At 37.8% G+C, this 27,713-nt stretch overlaps 2 protein-coding genes and 1 long non-coding RNA gene across 4 annotated transcripts; 2 read left to right on the plus strand and 1 right to left on the minus strand.

Annotated features, from left to right (window-relative positions):
* The first annotated feature begins 3,756 nt into the window (after nt 1-3,756).
* Nucleotides 3,757-9,850, plus strand: LOC149939294 (putative RNA-binding protein 18). 2 transcript variants are annotated; one of them, XM_090177471.1, is made up of 5 exons: nt 3,757-4,004; nt 5,183-5,252; nt 6,623-6,836; nt 8,359-8,423; nt 9,414-9,850. In XM_090177471.1, exons 2-5 carry the CDS (start codon nt 5,245-5,247, stop codon nt 9,634-9,636), a joined length of 510 nt encoding a protein of 169 aa, XP_090033597.1. In that variant the 5' UTR covers nt 3,757-4,004; nt 5,183-5,244; the 3' UTR covers nt 9,637-9,850. The 2 variants fall into 2 exon arrangements, with proteins under 2 accessions (XP_090033597.1, XP_090033596.1); XM_090177470.1 differs by having other exon boundaries at nt 3,760-4,004; nt 5,183-5,277.
* Nucleotides 9,851-13,236: 3,386 nt separating this feature from the next.
* Nucleotides 13,237-14,557, minus strand: LOC149939295 (uncharacterized). Its single transcript, XM_090178270.1, has 3 exons — nt 13,980-14,557; nt 13,785-13,907; nt 13,237-13,722 (listed from the first exon to the last, which is right to left on the minus strand). The coding sequence occupies exons 1-3, from the start codon at nt 14,533-14,535 to the stop codon at nt 13,238-13,240; spliced, it is 1,164 nt and encodes a 387-aa protein (XP_090034396.1). The 5' UTR covers nt 14,536-14,557; the 3' UTR covers nt 13,237.
* Nucleotides 14,558-16,983: 2,426 nt separating this feature from the next.
* Nucleotides 16,984-25,683, plus strand: LOC149939296 (uncharacterized). The gene is made up of 3 exons (XR_016481389.1): nt 16,984-17,061; nt 24,554-24,657; nt 25,142-25,683. It is a non-coding gene; the product is annotated as an uncharacterized LOC149939296 (long non-coding RNA).
* The last annotated feature ends 2,030 nt before the right edge of the window (nt 25,684-27,713 follow it).

Consider the following 27,713-nt stretch of genomic DNA (forward strand, 5'->3'; position numbering starts at 1 on the left):
AATGAGCAAAATCTACCCGTCAAGCAAGCGGCAATTTTTTTTCACCTTCCGTGTTTCCATAGTAGCGGTTACCCGAGTCAAGAGCGAATTCGTCCACCAACTAAGGCAGCCAATCCGCGTTTAGTCTTAAAACGTCACCGCTACTATGGAAACACGGAAGGTGAAAAAAAATTGCCGCTCGCTTGACGGGTAGATTTTGCTCGTTTAAAAATTAATTTATCGTCAATCGGCTTATATTTTTTAGTATGTTTAAACATGATCTTTCAAATAAACCCAAGTTTTAACCATCCTAGACTTTTCCTTTAAGCTCGAGATAATGGAACACAAAACAACTTAGGGGGGTGTGTCTTCACTTCATAAGGGGGATAAATATTTCACCCACTATAGCAACATGCCTTTATAACTAAATTTAGAAACATTTAACACTCTTTTATAACTCGTCGTACAAAACTTTCTATGAAATCGTATAGAATTCTAAAGACAATTTGGTATATTTTTGTGAAATTATATCAGGTTTTACTTGGCGGTGAATGTAAAAACAATATCTGATCTAATCGGCACTATATAGGTCTTATTCTTTCATAATAAAATTTAAATTTTTGTTATCTATATCATGTACTAACGTAGTATATCCAAGCCAGCCGTAAATTTAGATAATTGATTTTGATGTATAAAAATCTTCGATACCGGCACGCGATAATTTTAATTTTTTTTTAGAATTAATACAAAGAAAAACCAAAGTTCATTTGTTATAGTAGCTAGATTATATAATTTATATTCGTATTCATATGAACTAAAGGGACTAATAGAATAATAAATTACTTACCGTTTTATCAGCCATGATTAAATTATAACTTTTTATCGTCCGAATGGAACTTCTCAATGCGTGTTCAACCGACCGAAGGAGATGCTTATACTTTTTTTTTAGTCGATTGTGACGTGTGGGAAAATTCAGTCCTCTCGTCCATTTGCGACCAAAAAGACCCAGAATTTGAGATTTAAACCAGTCTCTCAATTTCCTGTCGCCAAGCATTGTTCATCCTTCCCACTGTCCCACAGCTGCAGTAAGCTTGGAAGTAGCACCCCCCAGCGTGTCAATTCAGTCCTCTCGTCCATTTGATTAATCAGGGCGCGATATGTGTAACGGCCACGCCAACGGGGGGATACGTGGGGACAGGGGTGCGGACACCCGTGGCGGAAGTATTCCGACCACCAGTTGGGGGATTGGTGGTCGTCCTCACACGGCCATCCACAAACTCTGCCTCCCAGATGCTTGGGATTATAGTAGTACGCCACTACTCCCCGCAGATGCTTATACTATGTTACCGTTTTACCGAGAAAATATTTTAAAATACGTATAACCCCACCGAACTTGCGGCCAAAAAGACTGGAAAAAACCCAGAATTTGAGATTTAAACCAGTCTCTCAATTTCCTGTCGCCAAGAATTGTTCATCCTTCCCACTGTCCCACAGCTGCAGTAGGCTTGGATTTTAAACCGAAAACGCGAAACTTCGCAAGACAGGAAATTCGTATCCATATATTAATTGAAATTTCGTAGGGTGGGTCGACATTTTTACCCAACTTATAATAAAGGTCTATCAGATCCCGCCCAGACAGCCGTTTTCGATTCTTTGTACCGTATCGGAGTAATTGCACCAGACCCACCCATTAAATTTACAAAAGGTTCAACCTTTAAATAAGGCCGATTATCCTAGATGAGTCAAATTTCGTCATTGGTTTCAGGAGCAGACGAACGACGTGAATTGGTTAAGTACGCTCCTAGCTTCTGACGAGGCTAATTTTTCCTGTGACGGAATTTGCGATTTACATAATTGTCATGAAGGGCTGCGAGAAAATCCGTACACGACTACCCAGTGGCGTAGCTAGCATGAGTGATACCTGGGGCGGATATCATAGCATTGGGTGACACCCGGGGCGGATATAATAGCATGGGGTGAAACCTGGGGTGGATATCATGGTGTGCTATCTACTTGCCTCTAGTTTGTGTAAGTTTTTATTTTTTTCGTGGTCGGGTGTCACCCCAAATCACGCCCAAACGGGTGGCACCCAGGGCGGGGGACCCCCACCTACCTACGTCACTGCGACTACCGTACGTCGGGTGCGGAATGGTTGGCGACCATTTAATTGAACCTTTCTTTCTACCACCAAGACTAACTGGTGTTTCGCACAAGACATTTTACCAGTGCTACTGAAAGACGTACCGTTGTCAGAAAACCAACGCTAGTGGTTTATGCACCCCCTCATTTGGCATTAGGGTTAGAACTCATCTTGATGCCGAGTTTCCTGAGAGGTCGATAGGTTGAGGTGGAACTGTTGCATGGCCAGCCAGATCTCCTGATTTAAACCCATGTGATTTCTATCTTTAGAGCAATATCAAGTACTTGGTATAAACGACTGAAGTTCGAGACGTTGAAGACCTACGTCAACGCACAATTGACCCCTGCGACACAATCAGGGTCGCCGAGAGCGGGCAGCCAAACATAGTGCTGCAGGAGTTAAATTGAAATAGAGTTCAAGTCATCCTAGAAATCCCGGAATACTCGGAAGCTCATGGGAAAATTGTGAAACCTGAAGGAATCCTTCACAAAGGCCCTAAAATCCTCATACCCGAAGCCATAGACAAGACATTTTAAAATGAATTCATTATAGCCATGTAGGGCCCGAAGCTACGGTGCGGAAAACCAAGGATGTGATTTATTGTCAGCGGAGATTCTAGAGTATGTGGGCGAATGCAGTGCATGCAATACATGTATGGTCAAACAACGTCAGGAATCATTACACCCTACGAATACGGCCAGTACATCCATGGCAAATGGTTTGGACAATAAATTTTCATCCTGAATGGCTTAAATTACCAAAGAACAGTGAACTTTTATAGTTTCTATTGGGACTTAGATGCATTGATTCGATCCACTAACCGTTTCCGGGATTTCGCGTTTTAAGCGGCTTAAAAAATGACTCTTGGTACTTTTAGAAAATTACTTGATAATCATAAATAAAGGAGTTTATTAATAATATTGATAAAATTGACGAATAAGTAGATAAGTCCATAATGAAAAGGGATAATAAAGCTAAACCCTAAATAAATTTGAAGAAATTAAAAAACTTACTAATAGCTCGTACCGATAGGTCTTCGAGCGAACAAACAACGTTAAACTCGGACCAAATAGATCTTCGAGTGAATAATTAAATTAATTTAAATAAAAAAAATAATAATAATATTATCACCTATTTTCGTTCAATCAAAAAGATGTGTATTAAAATTTTAGAAACTAAATTTCAAAAAAAATTTTGAGCGGTGGCGCGCGACCAACGTCACAATAACTAAGCCCCTCCCATCCTAGTGTCTGAGGTTAGACAACCTAATGCAGTTCGATATTCATGGTTGAAATTAATTCGAATACGTGATCAGTGGCGAACTCAGGGGCTGATGAGGTGTCTCGGACCCCTCTATAATGTTAAGATCCCTATTTTTAAGCGCTACCGCGAAGCAATATCTCGCCTCCCCTTTAAATAAAGCCTGAGTGTGCACCTACTCTGGATTATTTCGTTGTTTAGTACTCATCGAGTGATTTTTTAGAAAACGAAATGCCAAGAAATTATTTTCATGACATCAACTGCCAGTCTTAAATGTTGTTTATTGTAACAGTTGCTTTTTTTATTTTCCATTCGCGAGTTCAACGTTATGTGAAGTCCTTCACATATGACATGTTGACTAAGTTCTGAATTATCGCGTTTATGTCTTATCTCCCTATAACCCTATTGCCTTACTGTTGGTTAATTAGTTACTTTATCAGAAGTGTGGTATCTGAGTATTCCAATTAAGAAATATTGTAATTTTTGTTAGGCTTAAAAGTTGTATTTTCTTATTACTTAACTTTGTTTTACCGAATTCAATATGCCATTTGCGGTTTCCTTAAAGATTTTGACTTACCAAGCCATTATCTTTTCTTTTTGTACATGAAATTCTAGGGATATTATGGTAAGACTATTTTCTATTTAACTTCAATATTGAAATTCATTTATAGCTCTATTGGTATCATTGGGTCAATATGATATTATTTTATGCTATGGGTTATTAATATCATCATGCATAGTTGATATTCTGTTTATCTTCTACATTATGTTGCATCTTCTCTATTTGTAGTTAAGAAAAGAACTTGAAAATGGTATCTTGAAATGTACGCTTAATATGTACTGCTGTAACATTCGTATTGACGTGATGGCTCTCTGACCTTTCGTCAGACCCGAAAAGAATTTGATCATTTTTAATGCCATTTTATTACTCAAATTCATAATAGAAAACATCATTTTTAATGTGGTTTTGCATTTACAAATCTTTTGTAACATCTTAAACAAGTTATAATCAAACTATACACTTTGAGAAAATCTAACCCCCATTCTCTTGGTTATAAATCAGCAGTCAAATCAAAATCAGTGTATATGGACAGATTCTCCAAGACGCATCGTTAGCAAAAAACCGGCTTTTCTTTTAAATGAAAAAGCCAGTATATCTGGCTGTTTCTTTCCAACCCGACAAGACGTCTCCTCAGGAAAAATACTCATAAAGAATTAGCATTTGGAGGGTACACTTAATAATAATAATGATAAGAGTTTTTCCTAATAAAAGCCTTTTATTATTATTATTATTATTGTTAATCAGCTAGGCTAATACCCAAGGTACCACCTTAGAACCAAGTCATCTAGCGACTCATAATGCCTTTATGCAGGTAACTGGGATACTAATGTGTAGCAGGGTGGTGGCAAGCCCTTCATACCACACTAGCCAACAGCTCCCTACACTTACCATTAACCTCTACAATTTTTTATAGAAAGGGGAAACCGTAGAACCTTGTCACAGTTACCAAAAACATTCGGAACTGCCTATTGACCCTATGCTTCTTCCGTGTAATTAATTCAGGAGCCATCAGGCAATCATGTTGTTTACAGCATACATGTAGATCTCACCACAGTTTGAAACCCTGGTATGTGCTGCACTCGTACGGAATAAATTTCAGGCCAAAACTGAACACAGTTCTTATTTCTTTTTTTGAGCATTAGAATTTCTTTAATGCCCGTAATTCCTTTGTGATCAGGCTAGTGGTTCAAAAATTGCCTATAGAACAACTTTTTTTATCTTAAATAAAAATTTATTTTCAGGAAACAACTACCCCACTGCCACTTGATCCTACCCCACCTCCAGAGGCTGATGAGAAACGACTATGGATTGGTAATTTAGACAGTAGAGTTACCGAGTGAGTATTGGTAACAGAATATAAACTTTAATTTTTATACACCGTCATATTAAAGTGAAAGCTGTAGGCTTTGGTTGGTTACATTCAAGCATAAGGATAATATGGCTTTTTCAATAATGTTCGATATATGACAACGTTAAATAACTTTTTTTTAATAAGTTATTCCTTGACAGACCTATAACAAAGTGAAATTGCAACCATAGTTTTGTATGCCGTGGGAAAAAGTTACTGGACCCAACTCATAAGCAAAAATTCCATTGTACAATTGGTGTCAGTAATCAGTGCTTCTACAAAACTTTTCCATCCAAATATAAAACATGTGTTTATGTATTTTGAAATTTAGCAACTTCATAAATGGTTTTGTATTAAAGTACCGCTATATGTTAGGGTATAAGAAGTGACTAAATAAGTTGGTCAGGGTTGGCTCGTTTAAATCATGGCTTAAACCTAGTGATTAAAAAAAAATTTAATTAACTAAAAATTATTCCAAAATGTTGGTATGTTTCTTAACGAAATAATTACATTTCTAAAACATTAACAAGGTGACCACATTTCCTATATTTTTAATACCTTTCTATAAATTCGTTAACCCAAAAACATTCCGTCGCCGTGTTCCCTTCTTCATCGTATAATTAACTTTTTTTTATCTACTGTTTTTCTATAAGAATTTTTGCTTACGATATTCCTTATATTTTCCTTTAATTCTAGGCATATTTTTTATTACTCATATTAATTTTTAGTTGATTGGTAATATGTATACGCGGTTAAACAAAAGTGAAAAATAAATGAAAAGCCAAATATAGTATTGTTTAAAAAAAACTTGGTTTAAACCAAAAAAAAATGGTTTTTTGGTTTTTTTCTCAAACCTGAAATTGGGTAATAGACGTAGGAATTTTAAACACAATAATAGTTGTAACTATTTACTTCCTGCATGTTCATTCCCTAATGCATTTTGAAAGAAGGTACTTTTATTTTATGTTCTCCCAGTTTAATATAAATTATATTCCTAAAAGAAACAACGCTTTATCGCGCCTAATGTATTTCTCTTACATTGCACATGTGTTAAATATTAAATAGTGGCACTGCTATAAGAGAACAAAGTGTGCTATCTAGAATGCAGTCCCGTAGTTCATTTGTCAAAGATGTCACCACTGCTACTTGACTATAGAGAAAAATTTCAGTTATAATCACATCCATTATTGATATTTTTGTATTAGAGATGTATGCTGAAACGTTTTCTGTTTAAGCCATTTGATTCTGATGCCGCTTACATCCTCAGTCACTTGCTTTCTATAAAATACCTATAAGAAAATGCATTTTATCAGAATTTGTTTTATTATTGTAGGTACCATTTAGTGAAGTTACTGAAAAGAATTGGGAAAGTGGAAAAATTTGACTTTCTTTTCCACAAATCTGGACCATTAAGAGGGCAACCTAGAGGTTATTGTTTTGTGACGTTTGAAAACAGGAAGCAAGCCGAGACTTGTTTAGCCAAGCTTGATGGCATTCCTCTACTTTCAAAAACCTTAGTTGTGAAATGGGCTCATAGTGCTCCTACCGTAAGTTTGGTGATCCAAGCAGTAATTGTTAATTTTCACATAAGTTTGTAATTTATATTTAACCGTAAGGTCCCCCTAAGTAAAGGTCTAGGCCTTTTGTGCTACAAGCACACACCCGTTATTAAGTAGTAGGCATTATAAACTGGCACTTCCTAGTGGCTACGTCCTCAACTACGCATTCCTGAAAATAATTTAACGAATGTATTATGAATGAGCACAAGCTATGTGCGAATGAACCAAGCGGGGTAAATCTCGTCCGCCAGCAAATAGCACTGCAGCCAAGGCTTATTAAAAATTTTATTGCGTTCAAAGTTAAAATTAAGACTTATCTTGGCAAAATAATTTATCGGAACGTAAAAATAGTGTTTCTGCCAGTGGCGTAGCTATGGTGGGTGAGGTGGGGCGGCCCGCCCCAAGTGACACCCATTTGGGCGTGATTTGGGGGGGACACCCGACCGTGAAAAAAATAAACTTACGCAAACTAGAGACTAGTAAGTAGCACACCATGCTATCCACCCAGGGTGTCTCCCATTCTAGATACACCACTGGTTTCTGCAAGTATTTATTTTTCAAATCTGAGTTCTAGACTCATATGTTCACGTGGCATTTTTCAGCCCGAGCATGGCTGCTCTACCAAGTAAGATAATATTTTGAAAACCAAGATGGCGCTACTGCCCTATGTATGTTCATTTTCATATCGCATGGACAATGCTGTTAACATGGGGCCCTATGGTAGACCTTTACTTAGGGGACCTTATGATAGGCTTATGATTTAACTTATAAGCAGAGTTATTCAATAGATTTTTATTTTCAATCGGGGTTGATGTAGAAGGGGTCAATTAGCTAACTATGTATTTCATAAATAATTGCTTATATAAATACTACTCAATGCATATTTTAGTTTAATTGATTAATTTAGTTAAAAATTAAATTAATTATAAAATATATTATGGCCTAGAAAGCCTAATAGTTTTTTAAATAATAAAATTTTGGATATCATGGAATGAATTTTTTTCAAATTTGACATTTAATAAAAATAAAATTCATAGTAAACATATGGTCCCCTAATTTTGGCTAAGAAATTAATTTGGATACTGTTGATCTCGGTACTTTAGAATTGAAATGGTGGGCCTGGTACAAGAATATTTAGTTAAGATTAAAAAGTGTTAAAGGCCTAGGATTTCTTCTGCCAGTTTGCTCTTAAAGTTTACTTCCCGCCGCACAAATATCCTTGTGGTAGGCCAACGTGTTCTGCGGTTGGCCTACCACCAGGATATTTGTGCGGCGGGAAGAAAACTTAAAGGAAAACTGGCAGAAGAAATCCTAGGCCTTTAAGCTAATTTGTAAATCAACTCTAAGAAGATAAGAGCTTTTACCATTAGGATGCCCCACAAGGCTCCTACAGATTCCAGGTTGTAATATGATTACATAAATTACTCTTATCTCCAAACAACTTAATTTCTTAAACAATTTATGTATATATTTCGTATTTTATTCAAGCCATAACAAAAATTTTTTGTAGGAAGAAAATATTCAACACAAATCACTCATATCATCTCAGAAAAACTTGCAACCCAGTCAAAATAGGTATAATTTGATTTAATTTGTTTTTAATTATCAATGAAATTTTGATGATCAAATGCAGTATTTCCCCACTTAAACTAGGGCTGTCTTCAATAACGCTCGTACTGTATGCGTTTTAGAGTTTCTGGTTTTGACGTCACATTGCCTGTTAGCTGTAAGACCAGGTTTTCTGTTGCTCAACAGTCATGTGACGTTGCAGCACGGAGGAAGGCTAGCTGCAGACACTGCTTTAAATAATTTATCACTAGCGTTAATAGTGTTCAAGATCCTACGTCACGTTTAGCAACGGTCTCAAAAATAATTTTTCAGATATTTCGTTGAGAGTTACTGAACGCAGCCCAAGATGTCATTTTGCAGGTTCGCTTAAAATTTTCAATATAAGAACTAGGAGTTCATTAAAATAGGAGTATTCAATTGGGGTGTCATCATACACAAACTTCTGCAGACATGCTGTTGTGTAAATTGTAGAGTTGGAAGCAAAAACTGTTGCAATTCCTGTAAAGCTAAAATTTTATGGCACTAACTAAATGTGCAAGGTAAAACGTATAGCAGCTAAGGAAAATTAAGATAAATACCAAGTTAATATTAAGCTCTAAACACATTATCAGTGACCCTTAAATTTTGCCCAAGAACCAATGCAAGTTTGTTACAACCACAGGTCTGAAGTCTATTTTCATTCCTCACTCATTATTTATAATTGTTAACAATGACTCCATTCAATGATAATTTCCCCTCCTAAAATTAGGGTTTTTCGTGGTGAAAATACCATTAATAAACCGTTAAAAGGTTGTATTTTTTGAAGAAACACTGGTTTTGGTCCAATTGACATGAAATAGTTGGTAAAAATTTAATTCTGTACTAATTGTTTTTCATAAGCTCTTTATTATTAGAGCTTGTTTTAGTACAAATGTAATTTAATTGTTCTTAAATGTACTTTATATATAATTACTGAAATATCCATTAATAACAATTTAATATTTGTTGACACTATAGCATCAATCATCAAATAAATGCTATCGAAGCCAAACTGAAAGCGATGGAAGAAGGGAAGGATGTTGATCTTGAGGAATGCTTGTCTGATAATGCTTTAAAGAAGCAAAACCCCATTCCCCTACAAGCTCTTAGAATTCCTCAAAGAGAACAGAATTGGACAGTCACTAAACGGTTTCACAGCAATAAGAGAACAAATAAAAATGTACGAAAGAGAAATAGATGAAGATAAATTAAATAAATTTTAACTTTTTATTGCCACCCCAAAAACTGTCCAGGATGATAAACACGAATGTTTAATCATTTCGTGTTCTTATCACTCTTTAAACGGTTTCAAGCAATTTACTCTTAACCAGTGACCATAGCTCCGAGTTGTTGCTTTTTGAAGAATTGTAATGATACATTTTAAATCTTTACTATTAATAAAAATATGAATTTTATGTAGTTTTCATTTCTATTACACTGTTACCAAGAACCCATTCAGAGTTTTGAATCCTTTTACTAGATTTGGCCAGCCAAAATAAATTTTATCAGAAGCTTTGTAGCATAATCATTTCCAATTGGTTGCAAAAAATCATAATTTTTTTTAAATTCAAAGAATCTTAAGGTCTGTGTATTAGCGGCTGAGGCATGTGTGTACCATAGATATATTAAAACACAGCCAACTTTGATCACGCGCTGTTCGCGCTACTACGGCCAACACATTCGTCGAAATTCCGCGAGCAAGGATTTTCCCCCTATAAACTGTACTATAATGTGTAGGAGGTCAGCGCCACGCTCAGTGGTTATATTGTCTTCAATGTAAAAACTATACTAAAAATAATAATCCGCTAGGGGCGCTGACGTCATACACATCTTTTGCTCATGGGTTAACACAGAAACGTCAACGAATGAGATGACCGCTGTAGCGCGAGAGATCAAAGTTGGCCGTGATTAAAGAAATAGATACTTGACGTGTTATTCGCGATAAATAGAAAAATAAACCTTGCCCGTATTCCTGGTGTACTACGTGTAAAGCACCACCTAACGCTTAACAATATTCATGGAGTTTAAAATCACGGGATGATTTTTATTTTATCACCTACTCGACAGGCGTCACAAGGGGCTGGAAAGTGGGGTTTTGAAAAACGTCATCTGTGACGTCATTAACGAAATTTTGCGCGTAGAACTACTTTTTCTCAAGTTCGCTAAGACGTAAACAGGCACCGCTGTGTTGGGATTTTTGTATGACGAAATCCAGCGTGGTCTTGGTTAGTGTTAGCTGAGCTCGCAGGAACTTTTAAAATTTAATTAATCTTTATTGAGATTTAGTTTAGTGAACAACAAATGATTAACGAAAAATTCATTTGAGCGATAAGGTCTTTTGGTAGTAGTGTGTTCGTAATTTTTTAAATTATTATTTGCGAGTTTCATCGAATTTTGTAAAAAAACGCTTAATGAATAGAAGCCAATTTCTATGGGCCTTGGTTTCACTGGAGCATTTTGATAAACCTAGTTAGAACTCAACCACGGTTGTTTTGCCTTTTCCCATTTATCTAATTCGGCAAAACAAGAGATATTTTCGTATCATCACGTTTCCGTTTTTTATTTGAATTAAACTCATTCATTATAATTAAATAAATATTAAAATACTAGAACCAAAACCACGTCCACGAAGGCCCGAATATCTTAATTCGCGTATGAATACCTGACCAAAGAATATTCTTTGACCTGACCCTCTCACTAGTCTCTCTCTCTCGGGTCGCTCCTCACTATTTTCAAAACATATCCGTCAGAGCCAAATTCCTCAAGCGGAGAAAAAAGAAAATAAAGCAGGGTCCGGATTTTTTTGGAGATACCACGTCACTGGACGATTTCAAAACCCCACTTTCCAGCCCCTTTAAACGTAGTGCCCCAGGAAAAAATGATTGTATGCTTGGCGTCGCTTCCGTATTAACCACCCGTAGAATCTTTTGTCTATTTCTTTATTATGTCTATGGTTTGTACACTCCAATTCAAATTCACTAGGACTGTGAGAGTAGTGGTTTTAGGCAATCGAGTCGGGTATCGAGCACGAAATTTTTTTCATCGAGTATTCAAGTCGAGTAATCGAGTATTTGATTAAGGGGAAATTTTCTCTTATTCGAGTCAAGTAAATCAGAAAAAACCTTGAGTAATATTTTTAATGAGTAGGGTTATCGAGTATACTTGATTGGGAGCTGGTCTCATTCGAGTAATTAGATAATTATATTTAAAATAAGTATAAACTAGCTTTCAATGCTGAAAATTTTTCCTTAAATTTAAATTAAGCCACAATTTCCAGAACTTTAGTAACCTTAATAACTAGCCTAATTATAGTAATTAATAGTAAAATAACAGTACAATATACATTTTTTAATATTATTAATGTACCGTCTGTCCGTATATTGCTTAAGAAGTTAAGACTCCTAAGTTCTAAAGCCGACCGACACCCGAATTCGTGAAGTGACACTCCAAACCAAAACTAAAACTTAATAATATTGTTTAAGAAAAACCGCGCAGGCGCACTACGTATTAAAAACCGTGATCCATCCCCAAGGTTAATCAAAACATTTGTTGTTTGTACGTCTTGTACGTACCGTTTATTATTTCCACCCCAAAAAGTTGCAAAAACCCGTCTTTGAACTTACAGCAGCTTATTCAAGTAATCAGATACCCGACTATTCAATTTTTTGGTACTCGATAATCGACGAGTGTTTTTCAATTACTTATTAGAGGTCCAGTTCGAGTACTCGATTTCCAAAAATGCCGAGTAATCGATGATGTTCGAGTATTCGCACCATAGAAATAGAAATGAGATTAGAAGCACGATTAAACTGTGGTGCGATGTACGAGTAAGAAAGCTGCCATGAGAGTGCCAGTATTCTTTGTGGGAGCACGCCATCTATTTAAAAAAAATTTAAAGTTTCAATTTATTTAATAGTTGGCGCACTCCTGCGTGGATTAGTAGCGATTCCACTCCCCTGGAAAGCTTCTAGCTTGCCCGTTTCCATTGAGATTACCGGATAGCGCAGTGGTTCTATATAGTCTCATTTCTATTTCTATGACTCGCACAGCCCTAGAATTAACCCCGAGGGGTCCATCACTTCGAGGAATCTCGTACGGGCCTTGATTCCGTGATTCCGAATCTCAAGAATCTAATCTGGAATCTTGAGAATCTCAAGAATCTAACAATATTTACGAATCTTCGATATCTAGGAATCCTACTCGAATTGACCGATTCCAAAATTACGTTTCTGCGCGTGACAGTACCTTTACATTGTGAGGTATAGCAGGCTTATTTACTTGCATTTATACCCTAACATATGGCGGCGTATTTTCACGCGCAAAAGGAATTTTAAGATCCACCCGTTGCCTCCGTTATATCAAGGCCTGGGTTCCCTCTTTCCTGAGCATTGTACTACGGGTTATTCCCCCCCTGTTTGAAGTTTCCTATTTTTCCCAATAGATGGCGTTCGTTTCCATTGCGTTTAAATTGTAAGTTTCGTTCGCATTGGTCCTGAAAATGTATTAGTTCATCTACACGGCCAATATTAGCCAACTTCAGTTTATGAATTTTAACAATTTGTGAATTAATAAATGTATTACTCTTATTAGGGCTTATGTTAAATAGAATATAGTTTATGTGTAGTTGATAGTTTCATGATGGTCAAATAATTGATTCAATTGGTTTATTAAAATTTTAAAATCAACATTTTTAATACAGGAACATGAAATCAGATACTTGTTTTCCAAAATATCACTAATGGGAGTAGAAAGATATATTCCATACCTACCACCCACATACATATCAGTTTTTTCCTAGTATTTCAAACTTTGAGAACTTTTCTAGATAAGGGCTTGGTGTTTAATTTTTTTTTCTTTTCTTTTCGATCTGAGGCATCTTTAGCGTGATTATCTAAAAGAGCTCTCAAGAACTTCTCTAGAAGGATTTTCCGTAAATCTTGACTTTCCCGTGATGAGCAATTCTTGCATTCGTTGCACATTAGGGGTTTTTCGAAGTAATGTAGAATTTCTCTTACATATGATTGAAGCACTTGTACCCGAGGAAACAAATGGAGTGAGGATTGCACAAATTCCGTTACAAGGGCCAATAATTTAATTATCATTCGTGAGGGATATTTCAAGCCTCCTCTATCTTGAGCATTAATTAAAGCAAATAACGGAGATTTACTTTGCGGCTGCATCATTTTGTCCAGACAAAACTCACAGTCAGTCCTTTCTTCGGCACATTTTATTATGTACCCACCAACCATAGCAATGGAGCAATTTCTTATTGAGACAACAGGGCTTTCTGAAATTTAAAATGAAGTCATTTGCTTTTGAACTTATGGAGTTTTAAAATCATAATATTACCATTTGGACTTGTTTTCTCCATTTCATGTAATATGGTTGTTAGGTGAAGAGGCAATTTGATTAACACTATTGATGTGGCAGTTGGATGACTATCTCCAAGACTTATTTCGTGATCAGACGCAACTAGAAACAAATTTTGAAATTTGAGGACGCTCAATCACATTATCATATTAAATTGAATAAAAACTAATATACCATTAGCAATTGATTTAGAACCATTTCCACAATTTGATGAACTGGATGCCTTCAAGATTCCAATTTTCAAATGGTGTTCTATGCTGAGGGTGCAGGCACGGGCATCCATTTGATCGTTGAATCCTCCACTACTCCTTATATGACTAAACGTCTCTTCAATGGTATCACTTGAAAATTTTCTAGTGAAAATGTAATGAAAACCATTTTCCAATAAATATTTTACAAGTGAAATAGTGGATTTGGTGGTAACGACTAGAGCTTCATACGTCTCATCTGTGAAACAGTCTGATTTGTCATACGCTTGTGCATTAGTTTGAATAGCTTCGATAAAAGGTAGAAATTCTTTAGCGAGCCAAACAAGCCTCTCATCATCAATAGATTCGAAGGGGAGTTTATTATCATTTCTCATATGTATGGCATAAGTCTTGTTGTGAATGTCATGTACTTCAAACCATTTGCGGACCATCTCCATAAAGTAGATTGTACATTCCAAATCAGCTCGTTCTTCAGGTTTGCACGTATTGAGCCTTAGAGTTGTTTTTAAAGCTGCTGTCATCGGATGAGAGAATAATAGTACTGCTCTTCTTACATTCATTTTTTCAAAGCTCGTTGGGAAAACCATTGTTCAATTAAAAAATTGGCTCTTACATCTCCACTCATACTCTCGCCCATAATCTTTCGCAGTTGGGTATATTCCTTTCTTTGGTTCTCTTCTTTTTGTTCCTTGATTGTTTCTTTTAAGCTTGCAATTATTTTCCTTTGAGCTACAACTTGCTTTCTCAATTTATAATTGTCTCTTACATATTTACGTTTAGAAGTTACGTATGGTGTCTTTCGTACAACAGGAGACGCTTGAGTAGTGGCATCTCTACATGAAATTAAAGGGACAACTTCAGCTAGAGTAGATTTTTCTGGAATCACAGATTTAGCTTGGACTAGGGATGTAGTTTTGACTAGAGACGTTGTTTCTATTTGAAGAACGACTTTGTTGTGAGGAACTATAATGTCTCGAGGAACAACTACGTCTTGAGGAACTATTATGTCTTGAGGAACTATTACGTCTTGAGGAACAATTACGTCTTGAGGAACTATTATGTCTCGAGGAAAAACTACGACTTGAGGAACTATTATGTCTCGAGGAACAACTACGTCTTGAGGAATTATTATTTCTCGACGACTAGCTTTCTCTTGACAAATGACTTGAGGGCTGGAAGTGTATTCGCAAGTTTTATTCATCACAGGTTGCATATCCATGGTTCGAATATGTGATGTGTTGTCATTGCACTGTTTTTTTTCAACTTTGGAATGAATAATATCTGATACTCTGAACAAAGCCTTTTTTAGCTTTTCTCGAGCTGAAATAACAGGTGTGGTTTGTACATCAGCCCTTGGAATATTTCCCACTGGAGAAAGAGGGATTCTTCTTTCGCAAGAGTTCTTAAACATCTTTTGGGGATGAGAATCAGAAATTTCAAATTCATTTAGCGAAATATGGGGCACAAAGTAGTTTAAAAGACGTTTTCGACTAGTTGATATACTAAAATCAGACTTGTTAAAATGTTTGCTACAGATTTTAGCATCTCCTTTATTTGATATAAGTTCCTCATGAAATGAAAGATCGTCATCCTGTTAGACGTTAAAAATTGCACAAATCCATTTTTTTCTCATTGACATTTCCTTAGGAAATGAATGGAAACTTATATTTTCCTCTTGACCAATTTGGCGTTTCTTTACTCTCTTCCAATCACTTTGTTTGCAATTAGGAACTGAGCAGACAACCATTTTATATTACTACAAATGTAATTAAACGTTTGTTAATACGTGGAATAAAATACAATTAGTTAAATACTTACTTATTAATGACCACCACGGCGAATCATTGGAAGAAAGATCCAAAGTACAACTTTGCAAAAAACGAAATGCGCACGCTCTAAATTTCAAATTTCACAATGGTTCAGAGTGCCTCTAGCGAGAAATTGCGGCGTATTAGAAATCCACGGTGGGGGGGCGAAAATCTAAGCGTACCCAGGCCTTGATATAACGGAGGCAACGATCCACCAATCGATGAATCACATACGAACAGGCCCGGGCGGCTAACCGGCATCGGAGCCTTTTCAAATTGGGGACCAAAGAGGAAAAATTTGGCATTAATGGGAAATGGGGCCAACACGATAGCATAGCCGGTGGGGCCAACAGTCCATCTACTAGCCAGTCCGGCCCTGCATACGAATCACGGAATCTCTTGATTCCAGATTCCTTGATTTGGAATCTCGTACACGATTCCTCGAAGTGACGGACCCCTCGATTAACCCTATCAAAAACGGTTAAAAGATAAAACACGCTATTCTATATGTAGCAGACGAGGTGCACTGGTCATGGTCCAGTTTATTTATTCTAGGCCAGGGGGGTCACTGGTCACCTGTCCACTTTCAAAAAAAATCCTTATTTCCCAACCTGCTCAATAGTGAGGATTTCGCCCAAAATTTTTTCCATGGTTTATTTAACCTAAATATGAAGCATGGGCAAACTACTAGTTTGCCCATGCACGGCCGTCTCGAGATCTGCTTCGCGCTCATAGCGGCCCAGGCGATCGTACGAAAATCGCGTATGGAAAATTAGTTCAAAAACTTCTCACATCGTTTTATGGCGCTAGTCTAGCCCCCCCTTGAGAAAATTCACAGCCATGTTATCGAATGGGAGGAACGGTGCGGAACTTTGGAATTTCAATTATTATCGCGTAATGTGTAATTTTTTGTAAAATATTTTTTTAGTAATATTTAAGTTAATTAATAATAAAAAATTTAAACACCTCTTCAGATTTTTTAACGCAAAGTAAAGTTTTGAAAAACGTTATTAAAATTTGGTCATTCTGGAGCCAGAAGTCACCGTTTCTGTATAAAAATGTAAACATAAACACGTGGTTCTCCTTACAGCTGTATTTTTGTTATGTAGTAACTTCCAGAGGCCTGTGTTTTGTATTAATGTTTAAAAACTTAATTGAATTAAAGTAGTAAAATAAATGAATTTTAAAAGAAAACAAATGTGACTTCTCTTGAAGATTATGTAAAAGTTTATTATTAAGGTATTAACTTGTTTTTTTAAGAGCCAAAATAAGTTTAATAATACTTAATAGTTAGAATATAGGATGATGTATTATAACGGATGGCTGTCCCCTTCCCTGTGATACCACAACGTAATATACAGAGACAGTGAACTTCCACCAGCTATATTCGAGATTAACCCTCGGTTAATCAACGTGCGTGACTGAACATAAATCTAAGTCTTTGGTAGTGTAGGTGGAAGAATCAATTTCACCAATAAATATATTAAACAATTTATTTCTTATTTAACAAATTCTTAAATAAACAAAATCAAATAAAGTATTATAATAAATTTCAATTAAGTCCTTTATCTCACCAAATACTCCATGTCCCCGCGCCTCTGTTAAAATCTTTCGCTCTCAATTTCCACGCTTCTCTTTTTCGTTTAAAACTCAAAGTCCCTTTTATATATTAGGGAAATCCAATATAAAAAATAAACTAATAAAAAAACTATGTTCTTTTGCGGCGGCGGCGGCGACATCTGGTAGGAGCGGTTTCTTAACTTCGATTGCAACGGATGGCGGGAATTTTAAGCTCCATCCGTTGTATTCCTCCCAATTGGAAGAAAGAAATCATAGGAAGGGTTCGCTTGTAAGGGAACACAAAAAGAAAAAACTTTGGTAGCTCTTTTATATCACTTTCGTTAATCTGATGGATTTATATTGCTACGAGCTCTTTGACGAACCATTGGAAGGTCCGACGTAGCATAAGGGCAATGCTTTTGTATGTGTCCTCGAAAAAGGCATCTTTTACATCGGGCTTGAGAGTAGTCCTTAGTGGGGTCTTGATTCATCCCATAGACGAGTTTTTTGCTTTGCGGTACTTCCTTCTCGAGGACTGGTTCCAAAGAGGCCTGACTGACGGGCGTTGGAAGTGATGTACTGGGTAACCTTCGGAAAGCTGTAAATTCAGTGACTTCTTTCCTAGTGGCCGTTGCTGGCCAAACGGTGGTCATGCCATTTTGATGTAATTGCACTTTTATGGGTAAAGATTCTTCCTTGGTGTCGATGACATCGTAAGTGAGCAAAATTTCGTCGAAATCGGTAACGGAGTCGTCATTGAGGTCAAAAGGTTCCTCGTCAGAAATATAAATTAATAATACGTCCTGGTTAGATTCGTTTGAAGTAAAGTCTATTAGATCCTCGAAGATGGCCGGAGGAGTGGTTAGATCAACCAGTGGGGATCCGTCTAAAAGTGACCTGGTACTTTGGTTCATCTCAGTATGGTCATAGTAGGGAGTCGTGTTCACAGAAGATGGAACTAGTACATTATGGAAAGTTGTCTGTGTAGCGACGGTCTGCGTTCCTTGAGGTGTGTATACAACTGGTTCAATAGAAGCTCGATGGTGCGTTTCGGTTGAGAAGGCTTGAAAAAATCGTAGGCCACCAGTCGTCACGAGGCATACAGGGCAAGGGCAAAATAGCAATTGAAATATTCCCAAAGCGTGGGCGCCGAACAGAAAGGCGATGTCAGCTCCTGGAATGATGGCAATCCCCTGAAATTTCGCTGTTTGTCCCTCTAGAACTATTTGTACATCTTTAGCACTTCCTAAGAACTGGTCGGCAGGGAAATCGGGAAAACGGTGGAAAAAAGAGCAAAGAAGGCCCTCCGACGGAGGGTGTACTTCTATGTCTAATTTCACAACTGCTGCTGAAGTTAATATTTCCACAGGAATACCGATATCCAGGAAAGCGGGCATTCTCGTAGTACGGTCACCGACCTTTAAGAGCACTTGGTGCGTCGCACATAGTGTCTGGAAGGAAGGAAACATAATAATTAAAACTAGTCTGTCTTGATCTTAGCCTCTCTTAGACGTTCCCAAGGGGGTTTTGAAATGGCAATACGGCGAAACGAGAAATTGTCCACCGATAAGTCGATGGTGGGGTGTTCTTTCAGAAATCGTGATACTTCTGGTCTCGAACGAAGCCGTTTAGACGAGCCAGGGGGGTAATAATAGATATCTACACTCGGACCGGAAGCGCGAACGGTAGCTCGGGAGCACAATTCTCTAATCCATCCAGAACGGAATGGTTTTTCAAGAATTTCCTGGTCTTCATCCGTCATATTTTGGTCTGTGGTTAGTAGGGGATTGGTATCTAATGGTATAGTCTCGGAGACTATTTCGTTATGGGTTTCGTCATAGTTATTTTGAACGTCAGCCAAAGTCGTTTCCATTAACTCGTCGTTAGCGACGGGACCTAATTCAACTTCCGGCTGAAGTGGGGGGACTGAATGATCACAGAGTTCGTCAACGTCCAATGGAAGAGAGGAAACAGCAGGATCATGATAGACCTCTTGGGCTGGAACGTATTGCGGGCGGGCTGACGTTGAGGGAGCTTCGAGATCGAGGCGATCCTCCTCCCCCTCAACAAGGCGAGATAACGAATCAGAAGGAGCAGCCGCTAGTCCGGCGTGAAAATCGTCGGCGGTAGGGGCAGGGCGAGGTGGGGTTGAAGATGGTGAAGCAGGGACCAAAGAGGCGTCGGTAATATACAATTTTAATTGGGCGATGTTGCGTTTGCCTCGGGGTTCACCAGTGACGGCGTCGACAAGGTCATAGACGAGGGGTGAGAATTTCTGGATGATTCGGAGAGGGCCTTCCCACTTCGGAGTTAGTTTGGCAGCATGATACAGCGCGCCCTGGGAAAGTTCGTGGGTTGCGGCCCACACAAGAGTCCCAACTTCATATTCAATGGCATCACGACGAATATCATAATATCGGCGCTGATGTTCTTGAGCTTTACACATTAATTGCTTAGCATGTGCGAGATCTTCACGTAGTTGTTGGAAGGAACGGTCGTGGTTGTCTAAAATAGGATCAGGGGAGCCATCGACGGTCCATGGCATTCGAGGCTCTCTACCAGTGTTTAAATAAAAAGGGGAATGGCCGGTACTGGAATGCGGCGCGGTATTCATAGCGAATTGCAGAAACGGTAGGTGAGCGTCCCATAACCGATGGTTATTGCCCACGTACATTGAGATCATTTCGCCAATGACACGATTTTGACGTTCAGTTAAGTTCGACTGGGGATGGTAAATAGTTGTATGTTTGGGGCGAATTTTTAGAAGGTGACAAGTGTCGGCCCACAATGTGGATATAAATTGACGTCCCTGGTCACTGAAGATTTTTCGCGGCGCACCCCAACGGAGCACGAAGTCACGTAACTGTTTACAGCAAACTTCGGCCGTAATCCGACGTATAGGCACAAGTTCGACGTACTTTGTAAAATAGTCAACGAATACAAGGAGAAAACGATTTTGTTTTTGACTAAGGGGTAAGGGACCCATAATATCTACACCTATCATATCAAATGGTTCCACGGAAGTGGTAGATTGCATTAATCCGGGCACTCTACTGTTTCGGGCTTTATGCTGTTGACAAATAAGACAATTCTTTACAAAGTTTTGCACATCCGAACGGAGTGTAGGCCAGAAATAACGATGGCGTAGCTTCAGGATAGTTTTATCACGACCTCTATGGGCTGATGTTGGATGGTCATGTAACAGTCGAAGAGCGTCTTGCCGAAGACATTGGGGAAGATATATTTTCTGGGGTTGATTTTCAAAGGCCTTACGGTAAAGGATTGAATCGATAATTGCGAATTTAGAAAGAGCCTTTGGATCATTGTTATTTAACTGATTTCGAATAGCTACGCACTCAGGGTCTTGTGTTTGAGTACGACTAACGTCATTGAGTGAGAAAGTATAAAACATAGAATGAGGGGCAGGTGGTAATACTAAACTGTCCTCATCATCTATCTGTGAAGTAGAACGAAGCTCCATCGGAGCTAAGTTTAGAGGGGCTCGAGATAATGCATCTGCCACAACATTCTCGACACCTTTCTTGTAAACTATTTGGAAATTAAAAGTTTGTAAGAACATAGCCCAACGGACTAACCGCGCGTTGGGGTCCTTCACATTAAAAAGCCACTGCAATGATTTGTGGTCGGTTATAACTGTAAAAGGTTTAGATTCCAAATACGGACGGAACCTTTTGATGGCCCAGTGAATCGCCAAGCATTCTTTCTCGGTCGTAGTATATTTCCGTTCGGCGTCATTTAAAAGACGACTTGCGTACGCTAAAGGAACTTCGACATTATCTTGCATTTGGGATAGCATACATCCTAGCCCAAGATCACTAGAATCCGTTGTAACAATACAAGATTCACTAGGTTCAAATGTAGCCAAGGGACCAGCTTTATACAGTGATTCCTTAAGAAGTTCAAAGGAGCGTTGTTGTTCATCCTCCCAACGGAAGGGAACGTCCTTTCTTTTTAACCTATGCAAGGGTTCGGCTAATAAGGAAAATTTCGGTATAAACCTAGAATGCCAGCCCATGAGTCCCAGGAATCTTTGTAGTTGTTTAATATTAGTCGGCCTAGGAAATTTTTCTATGGCTTCGAACCGTGATCGATCAACATGAATGCCTGTGTCATTGACAATATGCCCAAGTATCTTAGCTTCTTTTAAAGCAAACTGACATTTTTCAACTTTAATAGTGAGACCGGCGTTTCGAAGTTGACCTAACGCGTATTCTATAGCTTTAATATGATCTTCCCAAGTTTCTGACACTATTAGAATATCATCAAGATAGACACAGAGATCGAATTCCTTACCATCGCGGAATAGTTCATCGACTAATCGTTGGAAGGTACTAGGGGCGTTCATAAGACCAAAGGGTAAAACGTTAAATTCGTATTTACCAGAGCTTGTGACGAATGCGGTCTTAGGGATGCTATTAGGGTGCATTTGGATCTGCCAATATCCCGAGCGGAGATCTAAGGCCGTAATGAATCGACCCTTTTTCATTCGGGTTAACATATCCTCGATATGAGGTAGAGGATAAGGATCTTTTACTGTAATTTTATTGAGACGACGATAATCGACACAAAATCTAACTTTATTTCCTCTATTAGGCTGGTATACTAACACGACCGGGCTAGACCAAGGACTTAGAGACGGTCGGATAATGTTACAACGTAACATTTCCTTAACATGATCTTCGATTAGTTTGTTTTTTTCGTCGCTTACTCTATAGGGACGGCTTTTTATTGGTATTTTATTTTCCGTTTTAATCTCATGAAAAACGAGGTTAGTCCGTCCCTCTTTTTCACTAAAAACTTCAGGGTAATTAAAGAATAAGGAGCGAAGCTCCTGAGCTCGACGGACGGAGAGATTTGACTTTTGAATAACCTGGTCTATTATTTCAACATTTATAGGGGTAGGTTTGTTTCTAGAGTTTTCGGTACTAAAAGGAACTCTGGCTTTATTTATTAGACAAGTGTTAGTTTTAAAATCTAACATAGCTGAGTGTTGAGATAAAAAATCATGTCCTAAAATGAAATCGCACAATAGTGAGGGCACTATATGAAATTCATGACTAAAATAAACATTGCCGATTTTGAAAGGTATAATTTCAGAACCTCGCGTAAACGTATATTTCCCATCTCCCAACATAATACACTCGACTTGGTCGCCGTCCTGTTGTAAATTAGAGGGTAATTGGTCGGGGCTGTGGAGTTTATGCCACTGAGCGAGACTTATGAAGGAGACGTCCGCTCCAGAGTCAAGCCTAGTCACATATTCCCCGTGACTGTATTGTATTTTAATCCCAACGGGATTTTGACGATGTCTGTTTATTAGACCTAATTGGTACGGGAACTTATTCTGGGTTGCGCCCCCTGATCGGACCGACGCGTTCCCTCTTCGCGGCCCGGCTCGGCGTTTCCCGAACGTGGCGTTGGGCAATCCCTTGAATAATGGCCAATACCCGTACAATTAAAACATTTAACCTGGTTTGCTTGATAATTTCTGGCTGTATTCTCCAACGGAGAACCAGACGGAGTGGTTCTCGGCGGGAAATGGTTTCGAGAATTGTTAGACCTTGATGATTGAAAAGTGCGAGGAGTTCCGAAAGATCTTGGAGAAGGTGAAAAACGATTTTGTCCCGAATCAGGATGATAATTATTAAATTTTATGCCATTATGAGAACGTGGTTGGAATGGGCGAGAAGTATTATTCGATCGGAAGGAATTAAAAGCGCTAGAACTATTAGGATTCGAACGAAATGTTTGAGGGTGAGGGGTTGATGGTTTTTTTTGATCTTTGAGAGTACGTTCGAGAGCTTCGCACCGAGTTCGCAAAGCGGCTAGGTTATTTGAGGTAAACCCTAGAAGATGCGCACGAAGCTCGGGTTTAACATTATTCTTAATAATGACGGCTAACTCGGCGTCTGTTTCGGGAGTCATTAATCCGTTATTTAATTTAAACACTCTAGTTATAAAATCCGTGACGGGTTCATCATCTTTCTGGCTAACTTGTCGTAACTCGTTTAAAAGATGACGTTCGGTTTCATATGGTAAATAGTGGGCTCTAATAGCCTGTATAAAATCGAGTAGGGTAGTATTATCGACATCAGGATATATTACTTGTCTATACCATGCTAACGCACCTCCTTTTAGCATTAAGGGCATGTAATTCAAGATGGTAGCGTCAGCTAATTGATAGACTCTACGAAAATCGTCGACCGCAGTTAAAAATTCTCGTAAATTTTCCCCATTTTTACCGGAAAAGGATAATTCTTTCGGGGGTCGCGGTGGGGATTGAGCGGCTGTAAAAGCCTGAGCCATTGCGGCCGCAAAATCGTGCATATTAAATTGTGCCATTCCGTGTAGGTCAGGGCGAACAATTAGTTCAGGCTAACTAACAAAATTAACTTAAGTGATTCTTCCACAGACAATAGCAATAAAATAAAGCAATATATTTTTAGAAAGACAGGGGATTTCGAGCCCCAGTTCGGGTGCCAGTATAACGGATGGCTGTCCCCTTCCCTGTGATACCACAACGTAATATACAGAGACAGTGAACTTCCACCAGCTATATTCGAGATTAACCCTCGGTTAATCAACGTGCGTGACTGAACATAAATCTAAGTCTTTGGTAGTGTAGGTGGAAGAATCAATTTCACCAATAAATATATTAAACAATTTATTTCTTATTTAACAAATTCTTAAATAAACAAAATCAAATAAAGTATTATAATAAATTTCAATTAAGTCCTTTATCTCACCAAATACTCCATGTCCCCGCGCCTCTGTTAAAATCTTTCGCTCTCAATTTCCACGCTTCTCTTTTTCGTTTAAAACTCAAAGTCCCTTTTATATATTAGGGAAATCCAATATAAAAAATAAACTAATAAAAAAACTATGTTCTTTTGCGGCGGCGGCGGCGACATCTGGTAGGAGCGGTTTCTTAACTTCGATTGCAACGGATGGCGGGAATTTTAAGCTCCATCCGTTGTAGTATTATAATGATAATTTATACAGGACTAGTTGGAATATTGTTTAACATAGTATGATTATTTATTCAAATATTGACTAGTTGAAATATTGTTTAACATAGTATGATTATTTATTCAAATATTGACTAGTTGAAATATGGGTTAACGTGTGATAATTTATATGTGTTGACTAGGTGGAATATGAGTTAACATAAAATGATGATTTATACTGGCATGGATTAACTAACTGTCACTTGGAAGATCTCTATGAATGAAAATAGTGATGGAAACTTGGAAGGTATTTAAATCTGATAAATATAATAAACCAAGGTGGATTTCCCACTGAATGATACACAACTAAACAATAGAGAGGAAAAATTTAGAATTTACAACTTGAGTACTTTTTGAGAAAGAGGCTTATGCACAAGTTCTTTCACTTTCTAAAATTTTGCGGACAGAGTTTTGGTAATATTTGTGATAATTAGGGGTACGACCTTTCTACAAATTAAATCAGCAATTTCATTCGGGTGATTATTATTCAAATCACATTGGATGTAAGGGCATAGAGCAATTTTTGGCCACAAGTGGATTTCAATGTTTTTTTAAAATTGCAGGTGAATCCCAAAGATAGGGTACAGCTCTCTCTAGAATGTTGTTACTATATCCAATATTAGCCATTAACATGATAAAGCTTTGCTGGGGATACCTAAGGTTTCGTCTGTCGGATAATTTAAATGGTGAGTCAGAATTAGGCACAATTCGCAAAAATGTTTTTCTTCTAGGATTTGTACTACATAATCAGCCAAGTATACGATACTTGCTAGCCGTCCAAAGCATTTAGTATGTCAGTAACTTCAGATGGTAATGTAACTTCATTGCCGTTAAAAATAGTGGAAAATTCATCGAGTCTAGTATCAATCATGGCTGATAGATCTGTGAAGCTGTCTTGGGGAACGTTAGATGTTTTAGGTTTTTGACTAAATTCTTTTTCCCATAGTTTCATTACCGATTGGAATGCTTTGCCATCAAATATTGTGACACAATCTAATTATCACAAAATCCGCTATTTATTATCTGAACATTTATCTGCCTGGTCATGATCTCGTAATTATTTTTTACTCGTTTGTTCATTGTTTTCTTAATGTTGGCTTTGCTTTTTACTTTTAATTATTTGTATATATCTCATTATTATTACTATTATTATTTTTTTTTGCTTACTTTTATACAATTTTTTATATTCTGTTCATTTTTAATCCTGCGATTCTGTAAGTCTACACATAAGTTGGCCTATGCGGATTTGTAGATAACCTCTAAATAAATAAATAATGATATAGTGCATCTCTTAAGGATGGATTCCAAACTGAATATAGTGGCTCTTGCATTCAGCATGTCATTCCCTCCAGCCATTTGCCTGAGAATGCTGAAAAACATTTCAATAGCATCGCTCGTTACATTTCTTGTCAAGACAAACTGGAAACCAGATTTAAGGAGGTATGACACGCAAGATATTGTAGACAATGAAGTTATTCTAATAGATTCATATGTTTCCTTTGTCAATATTTTCTTCACTAAATCGGTTTGAACTTTTTCTAGATATTGAGGAAAATAATTTTCTAGCAAAGAATGGACACTTGTTCTGATTTTAAAACTAAAGTTTGAGAAATGTGAACTTAATTTAAAGAATAATAAAGCTATTTATTAAATAATATGAATAATATTTTGGTTATTTATTTAAAATTCTGATAAAATAAATGTGAATACTGTACGTTTGAAAACTTAAAAACTTGAAACCTGTGAAAAACAAAATAAACTTTGGTTAGGCTTAGCAATTAACTAATATAACTCAATATAAGCATATTACTTTAATTAAATAAATGTTTTAAATGAAAACTTATTAGATAAACATCAAATCATAAGTTGTATATCCCAAACTTTCCAGAAGTTTTTGAAAAACAATGCAAAAATGATTAACTAGTTGAATTTACCGCCATAGAAAACTATTAAATATCCCGCTGATTTTTTACATTTAAGGGGGGGCTCGGACAGCGCTCCTAGGGTTAAAAAAAGGTATTCGCGGAAATACATAGGAGAGGAAATCTTTGCCTGGGCCGCTATGAGCGCGAAGCAGATCTCGAGACGGCCGTGGCCCATGTATGAAGCCTCCTGCATTTTAACGGGCTAATTTAAAATATTTTAAAAGTTACCATTTTTTGAAATTTTATGCATTTTGACCGGTCGCGCGCTACAAAATTTCAAAGATCGCGTCGTATGAAGGGGTTTTATGAAGTCGCATGCAACAACGACCGAAAATAGGTTGGAACCTATTTTATCGCGCGCGACGGGCAGCTTTGGTAGTATTAAAAGTGGGAGTAAACGGGAGACATTTTCAATTTCTAAGTTTCTTCCACGCGACGAAATTCTATTTTAGCATACGGACCGGGGCTTTCCCCTCTTCCTTCGACGGGTTTATGCTAGCAGAAACATAAAATGTCCAAAATAAATGGTCAAAATGGGAATTTATATTTCATTTGGGAGCATGTTTCTAGCTGGTATAGAGTGTTGTCGTCTGATACGATTTTGAAAACTTGTAACGTCACAGCTGTAGTGTTAATAGTGGCCGCCATGACAGTCACCGTTTTTTATCAATAGGCAAATTACAATGGTGACGTCGCAGGGTTTCAGACGACAACACTCAATAGTTGAATGATGCGATGGATTCTCTATTTGGAGGCTACGACTTGTTTCATTTATTTCCATTGCTTTCTTCTTTGTTATCGACGCGTTGTGTGAACGAAATTCTGGTGCGACCGCGTTCTGAACCGCGTACGACACAGAGGTGGGCAAAAATAGTGAGCACTCGTTTTTGAAAATCCTGCAGTAATGAGCGAGCGCTTCAAATTCGAATTCCAGCTGCTCTTGTTCAGCGAGAGGGCTAAATTGAGCAGCCTCTGGGCGAGCGCCGAATAGTTCGCTCCGGCGTTGATGGCTGACGGCGCGCTGAGGGAGATTCCCCCCTCGACGGGTTAGTTCCCTCACTTTTAAGCGCTCACCGCGCGCTGAGCGAGATCTCCCGATCGTCGGAATAGCCCCCTCACTTTTAAGCGACGCGTTAGTACCCTCAGTAGAAAGCGCTGACGCAGCGTTGAGGGAAAATTACCGAGAGAAGGAATAGTTCGCTCAGATTTGAGCGCTAGCTACGAGCGGATTTTGATCACGGTGAGCGACGGTAAAGTTCGTTTACGCAAATCGCTCACAGCGCGGCGAGAAAAAATTTCAAAAATCAAACATTAAACTATTACTCGGCTATGGGTTTATTATTTACTTTTTTTATTAATAAAATGAAGGGTACTCTAA

This window comes from Leiobunum rupestre, chromosome 6, assembly GCF_980474605.1.
Source record: "Leiobunum rupestre chromosome 6, qqLeiRupe1.1.hap1, whole genome shotgun sequence".
Taxonomy (NCBI): Eukaryota; Metazoa; Arthropoda; class Arachnida; order Opiliones; family Sclerosomatidae; genus Leiobunum; species Leiobunum rupestre.